The following is a 23,644-nucleotide window of genomic DNA, read 5'->3' on the forward strand; positions in this document are numbered from 1 at the left end:
CCACTTCCGTCCACCCACCCTACGTCATGGCCTCCCCCCCGTCACCCTCCCCCCTTCCTCCACCCCCCCCCCCTCAACGATCGCGAGACTCCCCCTCCCCACCAAGAGCCCGGGCCGGCCCCGCACGACCAACTGTTGCCTGAGTGTGGGGCGCGGACTGGGGTGGAGGCGGGAACCCACAAGCCCGCGGCTCCCTAAAAATCTCCCTTCCCACACGCCCCCAACAGTCAGCCTGAGCTCCCCACGCATATGTGTGCAGAAGGAATCCTCTTTCCCTTAAATCTGCTCTTTGTACCTCGGGGCGCTCTCCCCTTCTTGCACAAAGAACTTTTACTCTGCTTGTAACTGCACTGTAAAAGGTCTCACTATTTGCAAAGCAGAGAACCCCTCTGGGGACTGCCCTTTCCCAGGTTCCAAAAGGGGTATTGGTGGTGCTATTCCCACCTTTGGAAATTCTGCAGAAGGAGAAGCATTCCTTGAATCTCTTGATTATAGCTGCAAACATTCTCTTACAAGGCAAAGCGTGACACTTGGGTTTTATGTATATTTGCTCTATTTGCAACTCTGATACTTCTCAGATGGCCAAAGTGCAGGAGCCCTTCTGTTGCCATCACCGCTGAATTTTAAAACTCGTTGCGTGGGGGACAAGGTCAAGGGCCTCAGAGAACCTGGGGCAAATCATGGTAGAAACCCAATATTAGTAATTAGATTAAATTACCGTGAGTTTTTTGGTATGTGTTCTTTTTGTATCCCCATTACTAAGTAGTAATTAAACACCAATAATAGGCATAATCATGGATATAAAAGCATTTTGTAAAGGGTGGGACAGTAGGCAAATGTCAATTATTAAATATTATTGTTTCTATTTCTCCTCACCATTTATTTTGATCAATCATGGGAAGGTTTACATCTTTCTAGATTTTGATCATTACAGACGAAAGATAGCAAAACAGGTGGAAAATAGTATACCAAACAACAATCACAAAATCTACAATTTCCAAAATGAAGCAAATACTTTTCAAAGTGTAAACAAATCATGATTAATTTCCCTCAACACACCTTCCTAAATTACCAATTAAAATCAAATGTGATTTCTATGAATAGCAGGAAAGCACACAATTGCCCCCCAAATATATCCCTTTTTCCTGGGAATAATAGCCTAAATTCCTCTCTGTTTTAAAGTTGTGACTGCTTCATATGCAAAATCCTTGTGACATTTTACCTACTATTGGTCATTTAAACCTTAGTGTAAAGAGGTGTGAGATACTGTCCAGGGACTGGTTTTGCACAGAAGCACACAGGTTTTTAGAGGCAAAGAGCAAGACAGTGGTGATTGAAGGAGTGTGTCACTGAGACTGGTAGTGATAGCTTTGCTCTGATTTTACTTTCATTATTTTTATCATTTGCCCTTGTTTCTCATCCTGAAGTACACATGTGTAGTATCCAATGGGTGTGTGTGTGTGTGTGTGTGTGTGTGTGTGTGTGTGTGTGTATAGCATATATAACAATGGTTTGTATTTCTGAAACATCAACCTTAATCAAAAAGTGGGATGGAATTAAACCACTTAACTGATCATTTGAAACACTATTTTTTCTGTAAAATATGCAGATGTATTAAGGAATGAACTGCAGAGTTTGAACTCTCTCCACATAAAAGCTTGAGACTTCCAGTTAGATATCCTACCCCTTCACCACCACCTTTTCAGTCTCCTCAGTCATTAAGACTTGTTTCATAGGGAAGTCCAGGAAGCACTAAAAGACAAGGATGTACGTATCCACTTGACTTGAAAAGGATCCTTCTAGAAAGTGTGATGAAAGATTTCTTTTTCATGAAACTGAAGCTATGGAAGGATATAATTCCCCTTTCCTTGCCTGGGGATTCAAAGAAAAAAGGGTTAGTAAATATTTATTATGTATTGGTGTGTTCCTGCTTACAAAGATACTTTATTCCACTGTATTTCTCATTTCCAATGTATAGTATTTCAGTTACACCTTGGGCTAAATGCACTCTTAGAGGAAATCTGGGAAACTCACATCCGTTTGTAATACCTTTTCTTTTGAAACATGTGTTTCAAGTTCCAAAAAAAATAAGTTAGAAATTCATTTGGGGGCCAGAACATATTTGTGTGTTGGTAATTTTCCATATGTGTATAATGTGATCCTTCCTTTTCAGGATGACATGGCTGAAAGTGCTACCAAGTAATGAGTTTGGCTGGAAAGGTCAATGCTTGGTCCATAGACCTTGCTTCAGGATTCATGTAAATATTGCCCTTTGGCTTGTGGCAACAGCTGCTATTTACAGAGCATGTGCTATCCTTATTTGCAAATCTGCCTAAAATTCATGATCTGTAGACTTTGCTCAACAAAAGTCGTCTCATTTCTGAGCCTACCCAACACCTTGCTCTATCTGTTGCTACTACTACCTTCTATTTTGTCTTTTCATTTGAAATGGTCTTTAATTGCTGTACTCCAGTGAGGTAGGAAAACAAACCAAACTTTTGTAGAGGATCTTGGGGTCATATTTGGGAGCCTCAAAACCAATCCTAGTCTACTAGACAATACACCATCTTGGCAGATAGCAAGTATCATAGAAATTATCCAATAGTCATTTTTGTATAGCCAAACAGTATCTGCCAGAATGCATGTCCAGTAGTGGTATTAAATACTTTGATAAAGTTCATGAAGTCACGGTCAAAGACTTGGTGTTCATTCTCTTATCCTGTATCTGATATTTATCATTGAAACCACAGTGTGACTTAAAACTACATTGTGATCCCACTAATCAACGTTCTTTAGAAGTTGGTACAAAGGATTCCGGTCACAGTATCTTGCTTACCAACTATAGTAACCTCTCTGTTCTTAGCAGTAAGCTTTCTCACCATTCTCCTTGAAGACATTTATGATATGTCATTTTTGAAAGTATGGTTATTTCCTCAGCACTCTGTATATTAAGGAAAAGGTCATCATAGTGGCTAGTATACATCAACCATTTCTTGAGCACTCACTATTGTACTAGGTTCCTGACATATGATGTTGCTAATCCTCCTGGTAATGCTATGAAATAAATGTTATTACCCCTATTTTACAGATCAGAAAATGGAGACTTAGGGTAATAACTCATCTAAGGTTTCACAGCTAGTGAGTGACAAAAGCCAGATTCAAATCCCAGGCCATCTGGCTCCAAACTTCATCTTTCCACTTTACCTTTATTAAGTTCTCTGTTCTTCATAGGGCTTCCTCTTTGACAGTTGAAATCATATTGAGAAAATTACTGAAAAATACTTTTGCCATCTATCTCCAAAGTGTTCCCTCTGGATTTCTGAGGAGACATTATCTCTCTTAAGGCTCTGGTAGTATGCACGGCCAGATAATTTCTTAGGCTGTACATAAAAGTTGCTGTAAGGTAGAGATTAGAGAATAATTTGGGATTCTTGAACAGCATGTACCCAACGTAAATTCTCAGAACAGTAATGAGACTCAGGACACAGTGCAGAGTGGGGGAAAAGCTAACTGAAACAACTTAAATGTGCAAGAGGAAGTGTTTGGCAAAATGTTGTACAAAACATTCATAAAGGGAATACTATGCAATCATTATGAATGGTTATGGAAGTATGTATCTGGTTGATATGGAAATATAACCCTAATAGGTTGTTTTTTCCATTTTTCAAGTTTTTCATTTTGTTCATTTTATCATGTGTATATAAAATATTTGAGTCTCAACAGTCAAAATTATATTAAAATATATGTTCCTAGAATCTCTACTACAACACTGCCTTATCTTTTTTTCTGTTCCCATCAAGTAACCACTTGTATTCTTTTTCAGTTTTCTTTCCCATTTTTACACCAAAAAGCTAACTGGCTATATGATATTCTCCACATATAGTAGAGATCACTCCATATTAGATTGGTAGTCTTTCTCAGACTTTTTATAACTCCATGTTATAGAATCATGTGTCCCCCCTCATTTCCTAGGTCGTTTTTTTTGTTATTTTATTTTTTTTATTTTTGGAAGAGAGAAGGGGAGAAAGAGCGTAAGTGGGGGAGGAGCAGAGAGAGAGGGAGACACAGAATCCAAAGCAGGCTTCAGACTCTGAGCTGTTAGCACAGAGCTGGATGCAGGGCTTGAACTTACAGTGAGATCATGACCTGAGCTGAAGTCAGATGCCCAACTGACTGAGCCACCCAGGCGCCCCTCCTAGGTCATTTTCAACAGGGCGAGTCAATATGACAAATTCTACCTAATAGGATAAGAGTAGAATAGATATCTCACTTCTAGGCCAATTTTTTAAGAGATAGTCTGTGGCCTTCTTGCTCCCGGTTCCTTTACAGTCATGATCACAGAGGCCCCTAATATATTGTTGAGTGAAAAAAGGCAAGCAACGAAGTAGAATGATCCCATTTTTTAAAAGAAAGAAGGAAAGAAAGAAAGAATTAATTAAGTAGGTAACTAATTTACATAAATAGATTTCCACAAAGGAAAAGGTCTTGAGGGTTCTACCCCAAATGTTAAAGTAGTTGCAAGAAGGTGGTGGGATTATGAGTGACTTTTTTCTTATTTTGTTTCTCTATTACTTCTAATTTTCCTTGGTGAAGGTGCTTATACTTATATAATGAATAAATAACATTTTAAAGGATTAATTGCAAAATATTGCTCAAAACTAGACAGGTTGAAATAATCCGTAACAGATGGAGTAGGAGCTAGTAGACAGAATGATTCAAAAAAAGGAAAAGAACACTTTCATACTAAAGAGACAACACAGTTATTTAATGTGTAAAGTAAGAGAAGAAATATAAATTACTGGGCCATTTGCAATAATGTTACCTGGTTAAAGAACTATTTTTCACATTATCATTTTAAGTTGTATGTAAAAGGATTTTTCAACTTTTAAAAATTATCACCCAAATCCTAGTTCTAAAAAAAAGATAGTCAGTTTTAAACACTTCCCACCCTGAAATTGTATACAGCAAAGCATGCCCTAAAACCTGTAACACATACTAAGTAGTCTGAACTGGGTTTTCTAAAAACACATGGTGAATATTACCGGAAGGAGAATAGCACAATTATTACCAACCTGGGCTCTAGAGTCAGAAAGACTTGGAGTTCAAATGCTACCAAATTATTTAACCTCCCTACGCCTCAGGTTTGCATCTGCAAAATGGATATAATATCTAACTCAAAACCAACTGCAATTAAAATAACAACTTTTAAAAAACCTAACTCAGAGTTGCTTTACAGAGAATTTAATGCACAAGTATATGTAAAACATTTCGCATTGTCTTGGTACATAATGTGCATTCATTGGATGGTAGTTAACATGAAGGTGATGCATTGAGCTTCAGACTGAGCCAAGGAAAAAGCCAGGACACAAGAAAAGTCAGTCTGGAAGTAAGTCGTGAACTAAAGTGGAAATAAAGCAAAACTGTTGTTTGCCAAGTTAATTTTCTCTCTCCATTATCATTTATTAGGGTCAGCAATTACACTTTCTCAAAGGTAAGTTCTGAAGAAAAGTAGTAAATGAGGGAAAAGAGGGTCAGGACACTTTCCTACATAGACCGTGACCTCCTTGAGGACAGGGACCATATCTGATTCATCTTTGTTAAAAGCCTGCATGAAATGAGGTGGAAGGAAGCGGGCCCAGAAACTGGCTCCCCAGCTCCATTGTGTCTTCCACCCTCCACATATACCCTTCAGATTTTATGTTTGCCCCTGAGGTTTCTCCCACTTTTCCTCCTAGGTATCTATTTGGCAAGATCTCATATGCATAAAAATGCATCTATAGGACACGTTTGAAGGCTCTTTTACAGCTTATCCACTATGGGTAGAACTAAATAGGAAGGACTATGATGGCTCACAAAGAGAATGGATGAGGTCCTTGTCCTGCACCTAGACCAGAGGTCTCAGACTTTAACAAGCCCTCCAGGTGATGCTGATGTGTTAAAACACAGATGGCTTGCCCCATTCCCAAAGCTTCTGAATCAATAGGTTTGCAGTGTGGCTAGGAATTTCCCTTTATAACAAGTTCCCAGGTGATAATGATGCTTCTAGCCCAGGGACCACACCTTAGAACCAATGACCAAGAACAGAGATAACAAACTTTTTCTGTAAAAGGCCAGATAATAAATATTTCAGACTTTGTGGCCCTTAAGGTCTTTATCACATGACGCTATTGTGGTAACATGAAAGCAGCCATAGGCAATAGGTAAACCCATGAGTGTAGCTGGGATCCAGTAAAATTTTATTTATTTATGGACACTGAAATTTGAATTTCATATGAGATATTATTCCTCTTTTGATTTTTTGAACAATTAAAAAATATAAAAACCAGTATTAGGTTGAGGGGGCATACAAATATTGGCTCAGGCTGTTTTCTGATCCCTGCCTGAAAAAGGTTCATTATCTAATGAAGGCAAAACAAATACAAGTGAAAAAATGAGACATATCAAAGAAGTAAATGTATGAGAAGGTGTTTAACCTCAATAGTCATCAGAGAAATGCAAATTAAAGCCACAACGAGGGCTCAGTTGGTTAAGCGCCTGACTCTTGGTTTCACCTCAGGTCACGATTGCATGGTTCATGGGTTCGAGCCCTGTGTTGGGCTCTGCACTGACAGCGCAGAACCTGCTTGGGATTCTCTCCTTCCCTCTCTCTCTCTGCCCCTCCCTTGCTCTCTCTCTCTCTCAAAAAAAAAAAAAATAACAAACTTTAAAGCCACTATGAGATCCTGCTACACATCCACTAGAAAGGCTAAAATGTTTTAAAGATTAACAGTACCAAGAATTGATCAGGATGAGAAGCAATAGGAACTCTCATATAGTGCAGGTGAGAGTGTAAATTGTACAACCACTTTGGAAACCAGTTTGGCATTATTAACCAGAGCTGAACACTTATATACCCTATTGCGGGTTGTGGTAGAGAAAGAGATATAATGCCACCCAGATTCCCCTTCAAGGAAGGACATTCTGCACAGGTATGGGTAATGCACCAACAGATAGCCTCCAGCTGCCAGCTCCTTGAGGGTCTACATTATCTTCAGAGAGTTGCTTTGCCCAAGGTCACACTCTTCCTAAGGTGAACGAGCAAGGCAGGAGCAATGCAGAACACATGAATGAGCGCTACTTGTTCCAAAGCTCTATACCAAATCAGCTCAAGCTTTGTCAGACTTGTATCACAGTTCATCTTTTTTCTCTGCTTAATCCTACTTCCTTCACCTTTCTTTCACAAATGTTAGTCCCTAATAAACATCTTGTACTCCATACTCCATCTCAGCCCTTACTTCTGGAGAGCCCAACATGCAACACCTTTGACCTGGTAATTCTACCAGGATAATATACCCTAGAAAATAATCATTCATATGTGCACCAAAAGCCATACACAAGAATGTTCATAGCAGGTTTTATTTATAATAGCCAAATTCTTGCAACCGTTTAAATGTCCATCAACAGGAGAGTGAATGGATTGTATTCATACAATGGAATACTATACATCAGTGAAAATGACAGCTACATACAGATACATGCATGACATAATATTGAGTGAAATGAGCAAGACATGAAATAGTGCATACTGTTATGTCATTTATATAAATTTCAAAAACAGGCAAAGATATTTATGGCTGCATCTGCAAGGGGTAAAACTGTAAAGAAAAGCAACTAAATGATTATCATAGAAGTCAAGACAGTGGCTATGTACAGGGATGATCCTCAAAAATTTAAACAACTGGTAAGATACAAACCTTGACTAATCCAAACAGACAGAAGCTTTTATGCCTCATCAGATTATCCTGGCTCAGTACCAGCCCTGGTTTTTTTTTTTTTTTCTTCAACGTTTATTTATTTTTGGGACAGAGAGAGACAGAGCATGAACGGGGGAGGGGCAGAGAGAGAGGGAGACACAGAATCGGAAACAGGCTCCAGGCTCTGAGCCATCAGCCCAGAGCCAGTACCAGCCCTGGTTTAATTCTGGGTGGAAGAAGAAGAGGTGGTCAGAAAGAGAGGTATCAGGTTGAGGGGTGTCTTCCAAAATGCTAACAATGTTTGCTTTCTTTTCTTTTTCTATTAAAGACTTTATTTTTAAGTAATTTCTACACTCAATCTGGAACTTGAACCGTCGGCCCCGAGATCAAGAGGCACCCCAATGATGTTTGATTTCTTGACCTGGCTAGAGGTTACATGGGCATTCACTTTATAATCATTTGTTAAGCTGTACATATATATTTTATGTTCATCAAAAGAAGGAAAAAATAGGCATACTATGGAAAAATATAAATAAATGTTTTGTAAACGATTTACTTGAAAAAGTATAACAATAAAATGCTGAGGAGGTGGTGGGAGAGTAAAGATAAGAAACATCAGAGCTCATCATGTGCTTATTCGTTCTGTAACAATATTATACAAGATAGACCTTGAAAAGTTCCAAGAAGTTCTATAAGAGGTACACAGAGACACTGTTGTTCAGAAGAGGGAGCATTCTTTTCCAGCTGAGGGGTGACAGGAGAAGAGCTTCAAGAGGAAGGACCATTTGAGGTGAGCATTGAAGAACAGAGAATATTCCAGCAGGTATAGTTGCAGAGGAGGTTGGGGAAAAGACAACATTAATGAGATGGAAATCGTACCATGTGATCAAGAAATTAAATAGTCAAATTGATTAAAGCAGCATTTCACAACTTGTTTTGATGCTTAACACCATTAGGAAAATTCTAAATCATGCATTATTTTCTTCAAGGGATAATTATATGTTCCACAGATACCTATCAAATAGCTACCGTGCTAGGTGCTAGGTGCTAGGTGCTAGGTACACAGCCATAGCAAGAGAGAAAAGGTTCTTGAGCTTACACTGCCTATATTTAGACTTAATTTCTTTCTAGAGGCACCATTCTTCCTGAGAGCAGAAAACAATCTAGCCTTGTCCCCGTAAACTGAGTCAATTCATTGCTGTGTGTGTGTGTGTGTGTGTGTGCGTGTGTGTGTGTGTGTGTGTGTGTATCATTTCATGTTAAACTCAATCAGATTTAGGAGTTACCTCTTCCCTTCTTTACTCTCACGTTGATTTGGAACTCTAGAGTTTATGCAAGACTGAAATAGCAGTGGTGGGAGGAGGTGTCTACTTCTAGGGCTCTTGATATATTCTGCACCATCCTTCCCTGGGATATACAGTCACCCTCTTATCCATCCCTACTGCCATTCATTAAGGCAGCTAACTCCCCATCAGGCCTCTAATGACACAGTCCCTACTGCTACCAAACGCTGCTTCCTCTCATCATGACCACAAGATCCCATCTTCTAAGTTCCCTTTTCCTACTTGCCTTCCTCTTCTCAGTTCTGAGGCTTTTATCCACTAGGGTAGAGTAATGGGGTGAGTAACATAACATATCTTCCCCAGCAAGTATTCTTCCTAAATCTGTCTTACACCCTGGACTGAGGCATAAAACAATAACCTAAAAACCAAGAGAATGTTCTGTCCTTCTTTCATGATACCTGTGTTGGAGGTGAGACCAGTCTTATGTGTCACTGCCTGCCTCGAGAAGGGTCACAGGGTTGAGGATAGAAGGGAGCTTAAGTAATGCTCATAGATCATCCCACTAGATCTATCACAGTGTAGATTTTTTTCATAGTGGGCTCCATGCCCAACATGGGGCTTGAACTCATGACCCTGAGATTAAGAGTTGCATGCTCTACCAATTGAGCCAGCAGGCGCCCCCACAGTGGATTAAATATCACAAATAGACAAAAAAAAGTTGAATTTAGTCATAACCCTATTTTCTCTTTTCAGGTTTTTGAAGTATGTACTAGAGAAATCTTTACGTGCCATGTAAGAATTTTGATCAGATAAATGCAACTTATGGGTCCGATGATTATCACCTCAAGAATTTGTAGAATTTTTATCATTTTTACAGTCTGTGTTTCAACATCAACATCTCTCTAATTCTTTGTGGGTATATATTAACCAGCTTGTGACCATTAAAAAAAATTAACACTCTATAAAGGTTAAGACCGAGATGACAAGTTAGCAGTATTCAGCTGAATTATCAATGGAGTACCTGAATCATGAGCACACCAGTCTGATTGCCACTAACCACTGCACATGTTCAGTTCTTAAGAGAAACGCTGGGTAGAGCATAAGGTTTATAAAGAGTGGTCTTGGGAAGTAACTGGCAAGATATGTTCAGCACAGAATCCTTGGGGCCTTAAATGCCAGGCTAACTCTATATTCTTTCAGTTCAGCATCTCCAGAAGGAAAGTAGGCCTGGACAATGCCAGACCTGGCTATGGGATTCTTGAAACAGAAAGGAGAGCCTGACCTAGCAGAAAGAAATAGGGGTGGAGGCAGAAGGAAATGAAGAAATTAGCTAGGGTGGGAATAAAGCAGCAAGTACCAAATTCTAAAAGAAATGAAAAGTACAAATGGAAATCTGTAAATAAAAATGAGCTCTTCTTTATGCCACTTTGTATGGAAAGCCAGATCTATGTTGGATTTGTGTATATGAAAAGTGAAGCTTTTCAACTAGCAGTGATTTAAAAATCAGTGAATCATTTATACCTCTGTTCAGCCTGCCTTTCAGCCTCTGGCTGCTGACTCACCTATGTGAAATCCTCCCCAGCCTCATCTATGTTAGGCAGGCCTGTTTCTGCCTTTGCAGGCCCTAAGCTCTCTCACTTGTGAAGGCTTCAGCCAGCATCATATTAAACATATTAAAATGCATCCACATCTTGCATTAAATATTTATATTTTTGTTATAAATTTTTGAAAGGGCTTTTGTAATTCTGCTTTGGAATTATTTGTCTGTGCATAACTAATTTAATTTATAATGGCTGTGATTTCTCCATAATTATTATGCATATTGGAAATTCTTGAGAAGTGAGAAGATCCAACCCAGAAATTGTTTTTAAAGACAGTGGATTTTTTAATAAATAGAAAATTGGGGTGCCTGGGTGGCTCAGTTAGTTAAATGTCTGACTCTCAATTTTGGCTCAGGTCAGGATCTCATGGCTCCAGAGATAGAGTCCCTGAAGCCCTGCTTCAGATTCTCTTTCTCCCTCTCTCCACCCCTCCCCCACTCACACTCATGCTTGCGTGCTTGCCTCTCTTTCTCTCTCTCAAGATACATAAGTAAACTTTAAAAAAATAAAAAAGAAAATGTAATAATGAACTTGATATGTTATATTTTGTAGCCATTTAATTAAATAATTATTTATAAGTTTTCTCATTTTTTTTTTAGTATTTTATATTCTTTTCTTAAGATCTCACTTTTTAAATTTTGTCTCTAAAAAGCCTGTAAGTTCTAAGCTCTTAGTTACAGTAGTCTAATGTATAAAAGATAGGCACTGAGCACCAATTTAATTGTGTGTGTGTGTGTATGTTGTACATATATGGTGTGCATGTGTGTTGTCTGTGTATATTTGTGGTGGTGGTGAAGGTGGTGAGACTCATGTTTTCTTGAAGCTAGAGTTTCATTTAATTTTTTTAATGTTTATTATTGAGAGACAGAGAGAGTGTGAGCAGTGGAGGGGCAGAGAGAGAGGGAGACACAGAATCTGAAGCAGGCTCCAGGCTCTGAGCTGTCAGCATGGAGCCTGACACAGGGCTCGAACCCATGAGCTGTGAGATCATGACCTGAGCCGAAGTTGGATGCTTAACCAACTGAGCCACCCAGGTGCCCCACTAGAGTTTCACTTATTTAAATTTTGTTCCACAGCCATTTAACTCTTTGCATTGGATGTCTCTTGCATCTAAATACAAGTATAGGCTGTAAGACCTTTATTTAGTTAGGCACAATGCCATCTGATGATGATAGGTGAGAATGATCAGAGATATACACTAAGGAATTTGCTATAGAACTGACAAAACTTGAGTTATTGGATATGATAGATGAAAGGGAAACACGGTTCAGCAATAAATCTGAAGTTTCAAACTTGGGTGACTAAACAATGATATCATTAACAACTGTAGCTAAGTCAGAAGGTGGTTGTGGCTAAAATAATGATTTTAGCCAACTTACAAAAATTACTTAACATATACAGAAGCATCTAAGTAAGCATAGTCCCTGAAGTGATCCTAAAAAAATAGGGAATGATTGCATTCGTCAAGCTTGCCTTCATTCTCTCTGCTGGTTTTAGGCTGAGGGGATACATACCTTTACTTAACTTTGACTCCAGAATAAGCTATTTCAATGCATCCCAACTACCACTTTAAACTCCCTCACCCCATGACCTACTGCTTTGCCTGCTATACTAATTCCCAAGCTTAATGCACCTTATTGGTATATTTTTACTACTCCCACTTTTCAAAATCTGCCAAGCATTGCTACAGAAAGTTACAGACCCGTGCTGATTTGGACCACCATAGAAATTCATGTCATCTTCCTCCAATTGGGCTTTCTCTGTTGACCCTAAACACTTTATTAATTTTTCTGGATTCACTGTCACTCTCCAACTGTGGCTGTTCCCTCCTTCTCCACCTTATTCAAGTCTCAAACTCTCTCTCTCAACTCCAGTTTCATCAAATTAAATGCGATAACACAGGTAGGGAAGTTACCATAATGCCTGGCACATAGAGGGTTCTAAATAAACACTTACTGTTAATACTGTTAATATTGAACGAACAGCATAATGTGTTTGGTTAAAAAGTTCCAACTCTGGGGTGCCTGCATGGCTCAGTCAGTTGAGCAGGTGACTCTTGGTCTCAGCTCAGGTCTTGATCTTGAGGTCGTGAGTTCAAGCCCCCTATTGGGCTCTGCATTGGGCATGAGGCCTACTTTAAAAAAAAAGTTCCAACTTCAGAGTCAGACTAACATTAACTTTGAATCTTGATTCTGACATTTACTAGTTAATGGGAAAGCTGCTAAACTTCTCTGAGTCTCATTTTTCTCACCTTTAAAATGGAAACAATAATATTACCACTTTACAGGGATTTAGTGAGGATTAAATGAAAGTATGTATGTAAATCCATGTGGAGATTGTCACATGAGCATTCAACATTAGCCACGAGGATTATTTTTGGTATTACTATTACAACATCCACTTACTATTTTTTTTTTTTTGGGAGAAAGTCATTGTCTCCCCTGTGAGAGACCACAGTTTTTAGTGACCTCACCTCAATATATTTCCATTTTTTCCCAACCTCTAATTTGTTTTATTTTAGAAAGGGAGAGAGAGCACTTGTGAGTGCAAGTGGGGCAGAGGGGCAAAGGAAGAGAGAGAGAGAGAGAGAGAGAGAGAGAGGGAGAGAATGAGCAGGGGAGAGGGGCAGAGGGAGAGAGAGAGAATTCTAAGCAGTCTCCATGACCCTGGGATCATGACATGAGCTTAAATCAAGAGCCGGATGCTCAACCAACTGAGCCATCCTGGCGCCCTGGTGTGATGTGAATTTTCAAATTTTGCCAAACCAATGGTTGTGAAATGCTATCTCATTGCTTCAATTTTCAATTTCTCTGAATAGTAATGAAGTGAAACTTCCTTTCTTGTCTTTATTGGCCATTTGGGTTTCTTTGACTATGAATTGCTTATTCATATATTTTGTCAATTTTTCTACCAGGTTTCTTTCTTTTTCTCACTGATTTATAGCAGTTCTTATACATTCTGAACACCATTCATTACTTTAATCAATATTTTTCTAGTGTATACTTTGTTCCAAGAATGGTTGTAGGTGCTGGGAATGCAATTATGAACAAAACAGACAAAATCTCTGCCCTCATGGAACTTATATTCTCGTGGAGGAAGGTAAACAATAAACAAGATCAATAAGTAAAATATAGGATAATGGATAGTGATGAATCCTATGGGGGGAAAAATGAATGTGGAAGATGAATGAAGCTGCATGTTTCAGTAGAAATGGATAAGGAGATTGTTGAATTGCAATGTTAAATGAAGATGTCTAGGAAGGCCTCACTGAGAATGTGTCATTTGAACAAAGACCCAAAGGAGGTGAGAGGCCAGGCAGAGTAAACAGCAAGTGCAAAGGCCCTGAAGCAATAGTGTGCCTAGAAAGTTCTAGGAATAACAAGGAGCAGTGTGACTAAGCAGAGTGAGTTGCAGAGTGTGGTGGGAGAGAAATAGGTAAGATGATGACAAGTAGAAGTGTAGAACTTCATAGGTTATCCTTTGTCAGTTATATGCATCAAAAATATCTTCTCCCAGTTATGTGGCTTGTCTTTTAACATGTTTATGTTGTCTTGAAGCACATGCATTTTGAAATTTAATGTAGTTAAATGTATCTATTGATTCCTTTATTGTTTGCACTATCTAGTGTCTTAAAGAGCCATTCTCATTCCCTATTCCCAGCTCATAAAGATATTCTCCTATTTTCTTCGGAAAGCTGTAAAATTTTGCTTTTTCACATTTGGATCTTGAATCAACATGGGATTGAAATTTTCCTCTATGGTATGAGGTAGGGATCTAGTTTTATTATTTTCTATAGTGATGATCAGGAGTCCCAGCATCATTTAGTGAATAATCCATTCTTCTCCCATTGATTTGAAATGCCACATATGTTGCATATCAACTTTCCATATATGTGTGGGTCTGTTTGGGGCTCTGTATTCTGTTCTGACAGCTCCACTCCATACTGTTTTAATTACTATAGATTTAAGATCAGTCTTGCTATTTAGTCCAGTGTAGATTCTTGAACAAGTAAAAAATACAATTGAAACATTACTCTGAGAAGAATGTTGTTATGATTATCAACAGAGTAAAATGATCAAAGGAGATATCACAAGAGCTAACAAAGTGAATGGTGGTACAGATGGGGAGAAAACAAGGAATCTGAAAGTAACTCCAAAGAAAATATTAATAACCTTTGTTGACGGATTAGATACAGAGAAATTAGGAGAGAGGAAGAAAGCATATGGCTTCGAAGTTTCAAGCCTGAGTGGCAGTGTGAAATGAGTTAGTTTTGTCATCCAGTATTGTGTTAACGATGGGGTGTATTAGGCAAGGGGTCTGAGCTAAGGGAAGTGTATTTGGTCGTTGTCTGCTTAGAGATGACCTGGAGGGGGTGCAAAGGAAGAGCAAAGGTCTGAGCTTTGAGGATTTGTCCGACGATTTCGGTGGTGGAAGGAAGAAGAGGAAGGGGAGAACATCTGAGAGGTAGAATTAACCAACACGGCGCGTTCTAACTGTAATAAGGATTTTTTTTTACTGGATGATGTGGGTCCTATTGGCCCAACACATTTGAGTTTTCCCACAGGTATGGCTGTGTTTTGTTTCTGTGGCAATCTTCAAAATCCACAGAATAACTCTGGTGTCACAGGCAGCATTTAAAACGCACTCCTCCTTGGACCTGGTAGAGACGCCCGCGTCCGTCGGTCTCTCGCTGCAGTTCCGCAGGTTGGCCGCAGGGGGCGAAATCTGCGGCGGCCTGGAAAACTGACGGGGGCGCAAGGCGCCGCTCTCTCTCGGGTCAGGCTCTCGGTTCTCGGCTCGGCTCCCGGCTCCCGACTCCCGACTCCCGACTCCCGGCGCCCGGCGCCCGGTGCCCGGTGCTCTGCGCGGAGTTGTTCCTCAAACAGCGCGCAACCAAGGGCGGTGGGATCCGCCCGCAGTCCGCAGCCCCACTGAGCCCGGAGGCCGCCGGGATGGAGCCGCCGCTCCCGGTCGGAGCCCAGCCCCTTGCCGTATCCACCAGAGGGAAGGGGGAGGGGAGGTCGCGCAGGGCGGGAGGGGCGGGGGTCGGAGGGACTGCGGAACGCGGCAGAGGGGTGGGTGGTCGGTCGGACTCAGAGGCAGAGCCGAGCCGAGGAGGGGGGCCGGCGCGGGAGGCGATGCCTTGGGCACCCAGGAGGGCGGGCAGAGGGGCGGGAGCCTCCCTCCACCCCGCACCGCGCCACCCCTCCCCGGCCGCGCTTCTGGAGGAGACCCTTGACTGTCGCCCACATACTGTTGAGGGTATGGAGATGAAGGGTGCTCTCCGGGAGCCCTGCTTCCTGACGCTAGCCCAAAGGAACGGGCAATATGAGTAAGTAACCACCTGATTCCCACGGAGGAGGGGAGCCTGCCATTACCTCCTAACCCCAAACCGCGACAAGCCGCCCACTCTCCGTCCACTGAAGCAGCGTGGGCAACAGGTTCAGGCCCAGGTGTGAAGTGTGAGTGCTGTAGCCATGGGGCTTTGTCCCCAACTCTCAAGCCGGTAGGTCGCTCCTGGCAGTGTGGCTCAGTGGAAGGACTCAACAGGCGGGCGTTGAAGCAGGAAGCCTGGGTTTTTAGTTCCTGCCTCTGCAACTGGCATGTGTTGTGTAATCTTGGGCAAGTCAACAATGATTTCTGGGCCTTGGTGTCCTCATCGGTCAAATGAAAACATTAACTGCCTTACCTTATAGACTTTGGAGTTGCAACTGGTGGAATAATAAATAAATGCAAAAGCGGTTTGCAAAAAGTAAAAGTGTTGTAGAAGAGCTGCATTGTTAACCTTACAGAAGTGCCTTTTCTTAACCCATTCAACTGGTTCCTCCTGTCGCCCTACTCCCTTATTTCACTTGCTTGCAGGCATATTCATTAATTCAGTAATGGTTTAGTGTAAGCCAGTAACTGCCTCACTTATTGACTTGACTGTTAGAAAAAGTAACGAAACGTATAGAAATATAAACAGCATTTGGCAGTGTATCAGTGTGTGTTACTTTCCATTCTGCCTTGCATATATAGGAGCTCAGTAAATACCGTTGACTGGTTGAATAAAAGATTATTTTGATAAGCTATCACTATAGCTGCTGATCTCACTCCCTTTCCACTAATGCCTCATCTTAAAAGTATCCGGTGACCATTACATACATAGCATAGGCCCTATCGCTCTGTGCCCAATTCACCTCCCTTGGGTCTTCTGTTGGTTTCCTGACATCGGAGTTTAAAAATCGGTGATTTTTAAATCCTGCTTTCTCCCAACATTGGATTCGGCCAATTTTTCTCGGTCCCTGCTTTTAGATCTTACAGACTCAGTCTGGGTCTATGCTGTCGAATTTACACAGAAGAAATTCCCACTGACCTAGCCTGCCCTTTTCTTGAGACTCTTGCTGCCACTCTAACTGGACAACAGCAGGGCCTATGAAGTGGTTCTTCCTTAGGTCCTGCTTGGTCAGTTCTGTTGATGTGGTAAATTGATGTTATTTTCCCCAGATTTCATCAAACACTGAAAGACCAATTGAATAGTAAATTCAACAGAAAAGTGAATTAAAAGTGGAATACCACTGCCACTTCCAAAGGCTAGAATGGGGTGGAGAGATGTGACCCTTGAATAAATCAGTAAATTTTTTACATCTTGGTTTCCTCTTCTGTAAAAACAATGTTTTGAGGATTAAATAAAATAGCTACATTGTTGAGATGACCACAGCCTCAGATATGGTTCCTTGGTTTGATAGGGTTGGAGCTCTAGTTAGCTAATAGGGGAGTGAGCAGCTGGCTTTGAGATGAATGCCTCATTCTATCTTGCCTCATGTGGTAGGAGAACTAGTAAACTCGGAGTGATAGCTCTATTTGTGTCCTCTCCACAAAGAAATGAAAGTTTTATGTTCCATATCTGTTTGAGTTAAGGGGGTATAGCAACAACTGAGACTTAATTGGCTTGGTGTGTGCCAGGTACTCTTCTGAGCACTTTCCATGAATTAGTTCATTTAACCCTCATGTCAGGGTTACTGTGAAATTGTGATATTATCACCATCACCCCCATTTTCTAGATACAGAAATTGAGGCACAGAGAGATTAAGTCACTTGTTCATAGTTAGGAAGTAGCATACCTGAGATTTGAACACATGTAACATTTCAGAATGACACCGTTTGAGAAGTTTCTTTTGAAATCATTTATTGGAGATACTGACTATTGTCATACCATCTATAATCCTCACATTCTTGTCTCATGGGTACCTTCTCTGACTTGGGCTCTTTTCACAACTTTTTTCCTTTGGTCTTTTTATTCTAGAACTTGAAGTCTGTTTTAGTATTTAGTACTGTAGTTCCTGCTGTCAACCTGCTGTCAATAGGAGAAATTTAGTTGAGAGAGTAAAATTACAATTGAAAATAAGGGTTTTTTTCAAGGAGACTGGATTATGATGCAACCTGTTTCATCTTTAACCTTCCTTGAACAAATCAAAGTATTTCCTAGAATAATGCTGAGTCTGCATTCAAAATTTGTTACTCTTTTCTGTTTGACAACACTCAAGTTCTAATTTCCATTGTTTTGTCATACACCTATTATTTTTCATCTTTCTGTTCTGAAAGTAATGATTACATTTAGGAAGAATTTTTAAAAAAAATTTTTAAGTAGGCTCCATGCCCAATATGGAGCTTGAACTCATGACCCTGAGACCAAGAGTCGTATGCTCTACTGACTGAGCCAGCCATGAACTCCAGAAGAATTTTTATACTTATTCTTAACCCTATTCTTGCTACAATTTATTTAGTGACTAACACATGGTAGATATTGTGGAATTGACTTAAATTCCAAGTTGATCTTTGTTTTGTGATGGATTTTTGGGGGGGAGGTTGCATTTTTAAATTGAGATATAATTGACATATATTAGTTTCAAGTGCACAACACAATGATTCAATATTTGTATATATTGTGAAACGACCACAGTAAGGCTCCTTAACATCCATCACCATACATAGTTACAGATTTTTTTCTTATGATGAGAACTTTTGAGATCTACTCTCTTAGCACCTTTCAAATATACAGTACAGTATTATTTATTGTAGTCACCATGCTATACATTACATCCCCATGACTTATTTATTTTATAACTGGAAGTTTGAGCCTTTTGACCCCCTCCATCCATTTCACCTACCCCCCACCTCTAACCACCACTTATCCTCTGTATCTATGATTTTGGTTTTTTGGTTTTGTTTTGTTTTTAGATTCTACATATAAGTGAGATCATATGATATTTGTCTTTTTCTACCTTATTTCACTTAGAATAATGCCCTCAAGGTCCATCTATGTTGTCCCTTTTGTGAGGGCTTTTAACAGTACAACCTAGTTCAAGCTTTAACTGCTAATATCAAACACTGTCTTTTTAGTCATTTCTTGGAGATTGTATTGGTTTGTGTTCATTTTCCCCAAAGTAAGCTCTTCCTCCTTCACTCTTGCTTTTTATCTAGTTTCTGATCTCCATCTGGGTTTATAGGACTCTGCTTGACTCATGAATTTTGCACATTGAAAGGAGCCTGCCCCATATTCCTGTAGTCACCTTAAAATATGAACCCCTACAGATTAGGCATGCAGAATCAGAGCAGCAAGCCAGCATTAATACTTTTATTTCCCTTAGTTCTATCTGAGCAATTCCTTTCCCCATGTGATCTCCTTTAAAGTTAATACATTTGAAAAAAATTCAAAAAGCTAAAACAAGCCCCTGAGAAGACATCAAACTAGAAATAAAGCCCTTCAAAACAATGACATTTTTTAATGTCAGGTTGAACAAATTATATTTAGAAATTTATCTCTGTTTATAGCTTAGTGAAACTGGTTCATTGATTCAACCAATATTTATTGAGCATCTCTTAGGCAGGAGGCAAACTGAATATGATAGGGTCTTTGTTTTCAAGGAGCTCAAATCAATGAAGGAAATAAATATAACTGCAATGAAGGGTGTAAATGCTCTAGTAGAGGGGCAAACAAATGGGACCAAACAAAGGGGACTGCTTCTGCTTGGGGGAATTAGGAAAAGCTGCAAAGAGGAGATGATATTTGAGCTGGGTCTCGGAAAGAATAGAAGAGTATTCCTGGCAAAAAGAACCACCTGAAGACTGCTTGATTTGGGGAAGCTAGGAGATGTTCAGAATGGTCGTTTTACCAATAGGTCATACCTTGATCCTGGGCCACTAAGGATAAGCAGTAAATGAAAATTAATATTTCAGGAGTACCTAGGAATTTAGAAGTCCTTCATTTCATACTGGGAGGCCAAATTAGTTATGTTTACCTAGAAATACCAGCATGAAGTTGGAAACCATAGTAAAACACAAGGAATATAAGGCACTGGTTGTGATATCTGCTGCCTTGGTCACAGGTTATGTTAACTGATCCAGCTGGCTGGGCACCTCTTCTTACTTCTCCATGAACCTGTATAGTCGTTTGAAGAGATAGAGCCATTCTTTGGTAAAAGCCAGAGGAATATAATCTGAAAGCTAATTTATGAAATTTCTAATTCACTTATTCAGCAAACTTGAGTGACTGCTATGTGCCAAGCACTGTGATAGTTGCTAGAAATACTATGGTGAAAATGCAATCATAAGTCTGCCCTCATGGCATTCACACCTAGCTATTCTTTGCTCTAGTATACATACTCTGAAGGTGTATGCACTATAATCCTTGCTTTTGAGATTGTAAGCTGTTTTTAGGACATAGACTATTATATATTCTTTATGGCATAGGACAGTGTGGGTATTCAGATATTGATCGTCACTAACATTCTCTTAGATCTCGAGTGATATGTCACTGTCATGATGCTCAGATCCAGGAAATATATGAGATATAGTAAGTAATATGAGATATAGTAAGTCTAATAAATATGGACCAGATTTGTGTAACAACACAGCAGTATATTTTGTTGTTAAATGTTTGGGTTTTTCAGTAGCCATTCGTTGATGCCTTCTTCTGTTTCCTAGGTTAATAATCCAGTTGCGCGAGAAGGAACAGCATGTTCAAGATATCATTCCTATAAATAGCCACTTTAGATGCGTTCAAGGTACTAGCTTTAATTGCCTAGCTAGCTTTACAGTGTTTTTCCTTAGTTGTTCTTGCGTTGTCTAATACCATACATATTTAAATATGTCACTGCACATAAAATGAAATGTATTAGTCTTTGCATAAAGTGATAACATTACTAAGCTACCATTGATAACATGGTAAATACTTTGTCTATGAGTGCTGAAGGGCTATACTGCAATATGTATAGACTCACCTGCTTCCCTGGCTGGGTGTTAGAGATGTATGTAGTCTCTTACCTATGTAGGTAGTCTTTTATGCTTATGGACTTCTATGTGGATTTAAATGACATTCTTGGTTTAACAAATACACTGCTCGTTGTAAAGTATCAAGGTCACTGGATTCACACACATTCAGTACTTTCTCCCCACACTGTTTGAAGTTAAAACATTTGGCAACATGCCTTACCAGATTTTAATACCTTACACTCAATTGTAATGATTCTCAGACCTTGATGTTGGTGAATCATACTCCAGAGAGGACATATTTGGCTTCGTGCCCTCAAATTTGGGGACAGAGAACAGAAAATCTGTTGTTTCATCTGCTACAATGAGACTCAAAATTTGGGAGCTTTGTGTGGGAAGTGTTGCTTCTGTCGTCTCACATTGCTGTAGAAGGAAAATTGATTACTAGAGAACAAACGCAATATGTTTCCAGTAGGTTCATTGGCTTTGTCAGAAAGAAACATTCTGTATCAGCTGTGGCTTCTTGAAAAACTTGAATCTTACCTTGCATGGATTCTTTTTTAAACTACATTGAACTTTTTTTTTTATCACAGAAGTAATATGTATACTGTAGGAAGTTTGGAAAGAACAGAAAAGTATACAGAAAATAAGTACATTCCTATCCTTCAGGAACAAACACATAACATTTTCCCTTTTTTTTTTTTACACATGTAACTTTCAGGGTGGGCAGAACTCACACTATATGTAGTTTTTTGTCTGTTCTGCATGCCATCATATTATGAGTGCTTTTCCATGCTATAAATAGGTAGTGTACTATTCCATTTTATGAATAGCCTATAATGTAAGTATTCCCGTGTTTGACATTTGAGTTATTTTTTGCTAGTTTAAATAGTAATGTGATGAATATCTCTGTACATAAATCTTCTGGCACATCTCGTATTAGGATTTATTCCTGTAAGTAGAAATACTAAGTGGGTATGACTTTTTAAGACAACATTGTATTGAGAATTAAAAACAACAGTCTCCACATTGTGTAGAAGAGTGAAATAGCCGTTTAGCCTGACCTGTGTGAGAGTTACATGTTGAACAAGGCACTTGCCTGCCATAGTAAGTTGCTGTGGTCACTTTACTTTTCATGGGGTAGTACCCTTTATTACATACCTAGCCCTTTAAGGAGGAGAAAAACTAAAGAACACAACTTTAGGTTTTTGCATCCTAGTAACCCTCTACCTTTTTGTACTACTTCTACAGTCTCTTTAACTCTCTTTCTCTTAGTATTGTTTTTAATAAGAAATATAAGGTAGATTGTTAGGTTGGAATCTAAGAAAATATGTGTGTGCACACATAGTCGTTCCCCATAACAAATCTAGAATGGCTACCTCCTTGAGTTTTCACATCCTTTGTTTCCCAGCCTGTGCATCCATTTTGATAAGTCTATAAATACTTGGGTTTTAAGGAATTAAAGTTACTGAAGAACAGTGGGGAACTTAAAGTACTATGTCCTGATTCACTATTGTCTGTTGATTCATCATGCTAGTAAGGATATTGAGGCTATTTTTTTAATATTAGACTACTTAGTTCCTTACCATAGCTTCTGTAGTAACTGAATAATGCAGCCAAATATACAATCTGGGCTTCTGAAGGAGTTAGAAAAGGCTGAGGCTACTCCATCTGGCCAAGGTAGATCCAGACTAATCCTAAGGAGTCAGTACCCAGAGTTCAGCTAGCCAGGAGGGTCTTACAGGTGCTGTTGGCCAAATCCAGGGAAGTCCGAGAGGAAGAGATGGGTTGGATCTAGACACTGGAGCTAAGGAAAGAAGTTCAGGACAGCCGGGGGAGGGGAGAAAACCGAGCTCTGAACTACAGAGACTGTGCTTTGCCCTGTTTTATACTTCCTTGTTGGGTGTGGTAGACCTGACCCAGGTATTAAATTGTAGCCTGAAGGTAAAGAACTGAAGGTATTCTCTGATCCTAAACATGGCAAAGGCTGAAGAAAGGAGATTGCTGGAAGTTTTCAGAGACTAGGTCCAAGTTAAGAAAATAATTCACTTCTGGGCCTTTGGGGTCACTTTCTTGACTTTTTATAAGAATTATCTAGAGACACCTGCCTGGCATAGTTGGTAGAGCATGTGACTCTTGATCTCAGTGTTTTAAATTGAAGCCCCATGTGTTGGGTGTAGAGATTACTTAAAAATAAAATCTTAAAAAAAAAGAATAAATGACACAGATTATATTAAAGTCAGTATGTTTTGATTGAGGGGAATTAAACTCCCCTTCACTTGAATTAACATGTTCTTATATTGCCTACTATTGTCATTGCTTGATTTGCTTTGAGTTGTTCCATTCAGTTATTTGTTTAGTTTTCTTTTAGTTGAATTGCCATAATCTTTAGAACCTAGTGCTACCAAAATCCATTTTTAAAAATGCTAAACAAAAAAACAAAGGATTTGTAAAATGTATTGTAAGACCTAGGAGTGGTGATTGAGAGAAGCAGTTATTTACTTAGGCATGTACTTCTTTTAGTTGTAATGAATGGTTTTCCCTTCCCTAATCTTGTTGTTTCTTCTTTTCCCTCAGAAGCAGAAGAAACTCTTTTGATTGATATAGCTTCAAACAGTGAGTATCTTTCTGAGTGGAGTTGATTTTTGTTCAACAAATATTTAATTGAATACCCACTATATTCAAGACACCTTTTTTGGCACATTTTTATTTTACTGTCTTATTCTGTATTCTTCATTTTCTATTTTTTTTAATGTTTATTTATTTATTTGGGGGG

General features: G+C 39.4%; 1 protein-coding gene across 6 annotated transcripts in view; it reads left to right on the plus strand.

The window, feature by feature from the left end:
• Positions 1–8,498: 8,498 nt before the first annotated feature.
• Positions 8,499–23,644, plus strand: part of OCRL (OCRL inositol polyphosphate-5-phosphatase) — a 57,054-nt gene continuing 41,908 nt past the window's right edge. For 2 of the 6 annotated variants that reach the window (XM_053201676.1, XM_053201677.1), the window contains exons 1-3: positions 15,675–15,949; positions 20,584–20,663; positions 23,446–23,484. In XM_053201676.1, coding sequence (XP_053057651.1) covers positions 15,756–15,949; positions 20,584–20,663; positions 23,446–23,484 — 313 coding nt within the window. In that variant the 5' untranslated portion in view covers positions 15,675–15,755. Of the gene's footprint in view, positions 8,524–15,292; positions 15,609–15,673; positions 15,950–20,583; positions 20,664–23,445; positions 23,485–23,644 lie in introns of those variants that run through there. The other 4 variants (XM_027054195.2, XM_027054198.2, XM_053201679.1 and 1 more) reach the window with 4 other exon arrangements.

Source organism: Acinonyx jubatus, chromosome X (assembly GCF_027475565.1).
Source record: "Acinonyx jubatus isolate Ajub_Pintada_27869175 chromosome X, VMU_Ajub_asm_v1.0, whole genome shotgun sequence".
Classification (NCBI taxonomy): domain Eukaryota; kingdom Metazoa; phylum Chordata; class Mammalia; order Carnivora; family Felidae; genus Acinonyx; species Acinonyx jubatus.